The sequence below is a fragment of the Poecilia reticulata genome, linkage group LG16 (assembly GCF_000633615.1).
Source record: "Poecilia reticulata strain Guanapo linkage group LG16, Guppy_female_1.0+MT, whole genome shotgun sequence".
Taxonomy (NCBI): domain Eukaryota; kingdom Metazoa; phylum Chordata; class Actinopteri; order Cyprinodontiformes; family Poeciliidae; genus Poecilia; species Poecilia reticulata.
This window is the reverse complement of record NC_024346.1, coordinates 23,774,977-23,782,632: the sequence shown is the minus strand read 5'-3', so window position 1 is coordinate 23,782,632 and position 7,656 is coordinate 23,774,977. Positions and strand designations below refer to the sequence as shown.

Below are 7,656 nucleotides of genomic sequence, written 5' to 3'. Positions count from 1 at the left end.
AGAGCAGTTTTAGTTTTATGTCAAACAAAATTGAGTTTCTAAACTCATTTTTGTTCTGTAGTCAGTGATCTTAGAATAACTATGACCTTTGACCTCAGAAGAAGGTGGAAAGTGTGTCTGTGCTGTATGGGACGAGATAATAATTACTTCCCTGGGGAGTTAGTGACGGGACCAGGTGAGCTGAAGACATTTGCTGTCGTACAACTCTGGACTGTGGTTTGTGTGTGTCTGTGAATTCACACTCCTGGCCTTAAGTCAGGCAGACATTGATAGATTTCAACCAGTTAGTCGAACATGGTTTACCGTGTTGTCATAGTGCCATAGGGAGGTTTTCAGATGGACAGCCAGAAAGTAGTGGAGAATCTCAGTGCAGCACACTGCAGATCAGGTTGTGCAACAATGCAGAAGGAATTGATGGGGGGGGGGGGATGTTTCATGCACCCAGAAGGTTCCCGAGCTCAAATGTTTTAATGACTGTTGTACGTTGGTGTGATATTATGACGAAGGAGAGGATTGGAGTGCAGGACTCTGGAGTGGATTGCTGTGTGAGAGCAGATAAGCAGGTAAAGCTTGGCAGCCTTTGAGCAGATTGCTACCTATGCTAATGACACTACGCAGATTAGAGAAACGCAGACGCAATCCAGTGCAGGAATGTTTGTGCCGGGACAAACGTGTGTGTTTGTGTGTGTGCGTGCTCAGTGACCAATCAGTGAATGGTATCCCGCTTAGCAGATTACAGAGCCTGTCACTGCTGGCAAGAGGCTGCTTTTACTATCCCACATATACGCACGCACGCACGCACACGCATACACTCAGCTGACTGAATCAGTTTGTAAGAACATGGATCCAAACAAACACACATGCTGAAAGAATATTAAGCTATTAGAAGCAGGGGATTAATGTTCTGGTATGCTTTTGCTTCTGTCCTTCTGAACATGTTTGTTTCTGAAGTAGTGCTTGATATTGTGTTAAGTTTGAGCAAGTATGTCAATGAAATGTTGATGTGAAATATGTCCAGTTGTCTTTTGTGACTAAGCCCGTCATGATAAGCAATAAATCAATTGCTTGATAATTTACATTTTGACAAGATGCTCTCGTTTAATATCTTTTTCATGTTTTGTTTGTTTTTAATAAAAGTGCTAACTGGCACATTTTCTTCTGTTTCCCTATCCAAGCTGAATAATTCATCTTTGAAATGTAATTTTGGTTAGATTTCATTATCCATTTTAAATATTCTGTTCTTTTGTTTATTTATTTATTTTGGATGTGTCAAATGTTCTTTAGAAATGAGTTGTTCTTTGGGGCAGGGGTTTTGAGCTGGTGTACTTGCCTTAATGTGCCATCATGGTTATATTAGTCGAAAATGGTCTCAAGGTGACAATATTATCATTTACCACAATCATTTCTGGGTCATTTGATCATCCAGCAAAATTGATCATGACAGGTTTATGTGTGACTACACAGGGATTTAGAAATGTTTCAGATCTAACTTGTTTCCTGTAGATCATGAATATACAGTAAAGTAATGATCCCTCAAAGGTTCCAGCTAAATAAAAGAAATTTAAGACTCTGCAGTAGCTAGCTTCTCCAAATTAGATGCTGAGGTCTGTTTGTTTGACTAAACACATATATGATGGGAGATTGCTCATCTTTTGTTTGTACATGATGATGTTGCAGGCAGCTTGTGTGCCAGTGATGCTCAGCAACGGCTGGGAGCTTCCCTTCTCAGAAATCATCGACTGGAACACGGCAGCTGTGATTGGGGATGAAAGACTACTGTTGCAGGTAGAAACGCTGTGAATAACTAAAGTTTAAAACCTACATTGGGTTTGGTTGCTTTGCGTCGTTTCCTTTCTGTTAGAAATGCACCTATCAGGTTTGTGTTACCGATTTTGTATTTTTATTTTTTCTTTGGCCTGCACATTCAAAATTTAGCCAAGTCCAATTTTTCTTAAACTGAACATTTTCGTTTTTGCCTTCTGGTGATGACAGGTCATTGAAGTTGTCACACATTTTAGATGTTTTTGGCATTTTATATTTGCAGTTGGCACAGATTGTCCCCAATGAGTACCTTCCATTGAAAGCTCAACTAGATAAAACACAACTCCCTTGTAAAACATGCAGCCTTCCTGTTATCTGCTGGCGTTCCAATTTCTTAAGCAGCCTGATTTTTGATTTTTTTTAATGTTCTTCCTGACTGGATTTCTGTTTTACACATCGTTATAAAACATCCTTTTCTTGTGTTTGTCTGTAGTAGGAAGTCCACATTAGAGTGCCTGCATGACAAAATAAATGTTTTATGTTCTCACTAAAGTGGGTCAGTTATCTAATTGCTGTTTTTTTTTTTTTTTTTTTTGTCCCGTCCCATCTCTGTCCCAGATCCCTTCGACAGTACGCTCCATCCACCAGGATAAGATTCTGTCTCTGAGACAGCAGACGCAGCTCCTGTGGGAGGCTTACTTCAGTTCTGTGGAGAAGATAGTGCTGACCACGCTGGAGGTACACCAACACATACCCGACACGCACAAGAAGAATTCATACACAGTCCTCTATTCTATATAACCTTAACCCTAATCGCGATTAATTATTTAAATAATTGTCAACTAATTTTGTAATCGATTGTCACCTGACGTATACAGACTCAAAAAAACGGCAATTGCTGAAACAACAACATATTCAGAGTAACAATTAAGCTGAAAATGTACAAAAAATATGTACATTTTGCATTTAATATGTGTAAAAATAACTTGTCTTTTAATATATTCTTCCCAAAACTCCTCAAGTTGCAGTTTTTAGCTTCACCTCATTTAAATTCTGTAAAAAATAAAATAAATATATATATCCCCAATTAGCACCTTTTGATATCCAATTATAAATTAATTAATCCAAAAATAATCAACAAATCAGCCCAGCCCTGCACTGATTTGCTGCTAAGTCAAGCAGAAAGGTCGGAGCTCATCACATGTTGATGTCACCTGCAGATAAAGGAATGCTGTGTTATTGCATTGTAGGCAAAAACATGTTTTACTAGCTTAAAAAAGGAATTGAGTTTTTTATTAGCATCTTTAATGCATTCCTAATATTGTATAACGTAGCTTAAATTAAAAATCTGCACAATGTGCCAATCTTTTTAATCGCTAGAATAATCGATAACTAAAATAAGATTAAGTTATCGATTTACATTATCAATCTACATTAATATTGTAAAAAAATTCCACATTTTGTTTATAAAAGCCATTTCTTCAATTGCTAGATCAAATAAACATGTCTTTTAAGGGTTATCAAGTGAAAAATCTGGACATCAACCATATGGACGATGCATCCTTACTACCAGATTTGCAGTGACATGCAGCAGGGAACTGTGTAGCTTCTAGATTGAGTAATACAGTAGTCTGTTGTAAGAAGAGGGCTGTCAATATTTTTGATGCAGCATCCTTTTCTGTCTTGGCTATCAATCACATCAGTAGTTTGTTTCTGTCAAGCTCCATTTATCTGCCTTCCTCCCGGTGAGTACCAGCCGATCAAGCCGCTGCCGGGTTAGAATTGCAAGCGGCTGAAGACAAGAGCCGAGAAGAATAGAAATTGATAAGGGTGCGAGACAGCAGCCGAGGGAATGTCTAAAGTTCCTTATGAGTGCGGCAGGCTTTTTGTGTCAGCATAGTTCATCGTCTCTAAGCTCACAAGCACCATCGCCGCTATACCTTCATATGTCAGCAGCGGCCCTTGGACTTTGAAGTGGTTGGTAAATTACCTGAGTGACAGCTGGAATAGATCAGCTTTTCGAAGTTATCTCGATTTTTTGTTGCATGTGAGACCGAGCCAGCAATAGGTCACACCATTAGCCTCCATCTTTTGATAACAGCAAAAGGCATTGATGCACAGAGGTGAATTTTTCCTCTCAACAGCACAGCAGCATAAAGTTGCAGAACCAAGCAGCTTATCTGCAATCTCTTTACACTCTCCGTATCTTAACTCTTTTCCAGCAGCCATGTTTTGGCTTCAGGTGTGCAATTTTTATAAGCCTGTCATGTGATTCCAGATATTTCACTACAGACTAGGGCTGCAACTAACAATTATTTTAATAATGGATTAATCTATTAATTTTTCTGACAGTCGGATGAAAAAATCCACATTCTATAAAGTTTTCATTTAGCCACTTAAGCCTTTTTGTGCAAAATTAGATTAACATTTAAAGATGCAAATAAATAAATGATTCAATCCCTTTTTTAAATAAGAAAGTAAGCTTTTTATTTCCCAAATTGCAGTACAATTGTTGCATAATAATTTTTATTTTTGCCAAATGGAATTTTTGTTTGTCTGCACTAAATTAGTTGACAATTATTTCAGTAATCAATTAATTTGGATTCATTAAATTCTGACGGTCCCTGACATTTTATAAAAATATCTTGTTCCTTGGTTCTCAAAGTGGTTTTTATCAAGAGGGAATGATTAGTGATGTGAGAAAAAACCCTTATGACGGTCTTTTTTCTTTTTTTAGTCTGAAAAACAAAATTAATTCTTAATGGTTGACTTTTAAGAACTGAGCCAGAAAAAGCAGAGTAAACTTCAAAGCTTTTGTGTTTTCAAAGATAAGATGCTGAAGGGCATTATTTTATTGCATCATAAGGAACATACCAGAGCTTTTTAAAGTTTAAGCATTTGTTGTTTGTGTGTTTGTTTGTTTTTTGTAGATTACTGTTGAATGTTTATCAAAACTTACTACATTCAAGACATGCCGTTTAAGAAAAAAATAGTCGGCTGCAGTCAGTGGAGTTTGTTTCCAAAAAATGTCATTAGAAGCAGATCAGTAGTATTTATTGAAATTATGTTCTTTGTTTTTTTTGTTTTTTTAATGATCCGTGTTCCGCTCCATTGTAATGTCAGATCATCCAGGACCGCGTTCTGGACCACAACTCCAGAAGTAGCCTGATGTGGAACAGCCTTCCTGGTGGGCTCTTCACTCTGCCTCGCTACTCCACTCACCTGGGGGATTTCCCCTTCTTCTACGCTAAGCTGGGTCAGTAGGTTATAGCTACGCCTTGTATTGTGAGCTCAGATCACTTAATACTAGCTCTGTTTATAATAATCTTCAATTTTTGACAGATTTTTATCTCTGTGACTCGACCCCTGAACAGATGACAACAAAAAATAAAGAATTAATAAATCAAGATGTCTCATAGAAGAACTTACCATCGTGTTACAGAACTGCCTGGTTTTTTGCCCTACTGTGACTTTTTTTTTTTTTTTACACAGGATTAAAAATTATACTTATTTTATTCAAAAACAGAACTGCTGCAGATTTAGTTTTCTCAGGATAATTGTACAACTCACGTTTTTTTTTCATACTACAATAATTACATGTTTCTTTGAACTTATTTCTCTTTGAACTTGATTTTCTGTTTGTCTTGGTACCAGCATCATCAGCCGGAAACATTATCTTTCTAACGGCTTCCATAGATCTTTTTTTTTTTCTAAGAAATATTAATTTGAATAAGAGACTAAACCGATTACACGCTGATATTTTTTGGGATAGTTCCTCCCAAAACAATCAATTAATAAAGTTTTATCACTCTAAAACAAAATAGGGGATTTTGATAGTTTTCACTTAATTGATATAATCCAGACTTACTAGCTATTTTTTTGCCTTTTGACTGTTTAAACGTCCACATATCCTGTACAGGACCATAGTCATCCATTGCAGTTACAATTCTTACCCTGTAATTTTTACTGTTTGCAAAGCAGAACACGTAATGACGGTATTATGTTTCCCCCCCGCAGGTATCAAACCGTACCCCAAGTTTACAGCAATCATTCATGTGGTCACCCCACTGGTCTCCCAGTCCCAACCAGTGATGAAGCTGCTTGTTGCCGTTGCCAAATCCCAGTACTGTGCTCAGGTGACCGACACATTGATTCCCACGTGTTCCTTATGTGTTACTCCATGAAAGTATCATTGATCAAAATGAATACTGAGGGTCTATCTGATCAGTTGTTGAATTTAAGCTGTTTGTTAAATGAGCTTCTTAATTACATTTGAGGAATGACAGAAAGATGTTATGATCATTTGGAGACGTTCCTGCTGCAGCAGATCCAACCTGTCAGTCTTTTTTTTTCCCCCCCTCATGTCATTTGAATATTCCTGTTCACACTGCAGGGAAAACTACACAACAGATGTAACTAAGCTGCTGTTGTTGTGCCTCACATACAACAGCAGTGTATGTTGTTATGCTACGAGGTTGTTTAAGATAATAATACTGAGTAATATATAATGTGCTGCAGCAGTAACAGTTTTCTTTTGTCTTTTTGTGTGTGGAGGGCTAGTACTTAAAACAGAAATGTAGATTTACATAAAAGCCATGCTCTAAATTAGTGTTGAAAGACGAATCAAAACAACTACTACGTTCAGAAACATGCAAATGAGGGTGATTCATGCCGCCTGTTTTCTCCGTACAGGTGATCGTTCTTTGGAACTGCGACAAGCCTCTTCCTGCCAAACACCGCTGGCCCGCCACCTCGGTCCCATTTATTGTCATAGAAGGAGAAAGCAAGGTAAACCTATGAGCCATAATCCTCCGTCACTGAGCACATCGCTGCATTTTGCCCTAGAAGTCACAACATTTTGACCTGGGCTGTTTACGCACGGTTTGAAATGTTGGAAAACTGCTGTCAGGTACAGGAGTTAATCCACAAAGAATATTCAGAAAGATTTGCTTTCTGAATATCCTTTCATGCCTTCAGGTCAAATGATACGATTTGTTAAAAGAAAAAAAAAAGAAAAAATTATTGTGTCAATATCCTTTAATTCTTTGATTGTTTCCCACCATGTGAAGCGGTTGCAATGAGCGTTCTAGAAAGCCCATAAAGTTCCGATTTTACAGCCTGTTGAATAAATGATGTCAAATTAATTTTTATGACATTTTAAATTGCGCCGAAGGGAGCATTAATAAAACCTGCTTCACAGGCGGGTCAGAACATTTTAGAAAAATCTGACGGCCATAAAGAGTTTCCCGACATTAAGCTGCTAATGTCAGGAAATAATATTTGGACTCAATTTCTTGAGGTCTTGCTGAAATATCAGTCAGTACTAAACGTTCATATAGCTTTTCGCGTTTTGTTCCTTTCAGATGTGTTTTGGAAAGCATAGTGAGATATTTGTGGCTTCCCTCTCTGCTGCACAGCAGGTTGTTGCGTCTGGTTGTATATGAACAAATGACCACGTGCAGAAAGCCTTCGTTGTCGAGTTTCACAGCTCACCACAGTGAACTCGGTTCAGTTCAGACCAACTCTCAGCAAGCTGCATAATGCTAGTTTTATTCTCAGCTGATACATTCATGTTAGGAGTTTGTCATTGAATAGCTGTAATACAATCCACCATAAAGAACCTGCTGTTTATTGAAAGGGAGGAACTACACACACACACACACACACACGCACACACACACACACACACACACACACACACACACACACACTCACTAGTTTGCACACAAAAGCTTTAAAATAAATTCATCTTGTATTACAGTGACGCAAACTCCTGCTGAGGGGGAAAAAAACCCAACTGTTCAGCTAGTAAACAATAACATTAGTTCACTGGGGAAAATGTCAAGAAAAAAATTATGCAACTTAAAAAAAAAATAAATAAAAATAACCAAAGGG

The 7,656-nt window shown here is 37.7% G+C and overlaps 1 protein-coding gene across 1 annotated transcript in view; it reads left to right on the top strand.

The window, feature by feature from the left end:
- Positions 1–7,656, top strand: part of LOC103478346 (exostosin-1b-like) — a 34,304-nt gene that overhangs the window by 21,523 nt on the left and 5,125 nt on the right. The window contains exons 3-7 of the mRNA XM_008432110.2: positions 1,678–1,785; positions 2,380–2,499; positions 4,885–5,017; positions 5,779–5,897; positions 6,454–6,549. Coding sequence (XP_008430332.1) covers positions 1,678–1,785; positions 2,380–2,499; positions 4,885–5,017; positions 5,779–5,897; positions 6,454–6,549 — 576 coding nt within the window. The remainder of the gene's footprint in view (positions 1–1,677; positions 1,786–2,379; positions 2,500–4,884; positions 5,018–5,778; positions 5,898–6,453; positions 6,550–7,656) is intronic.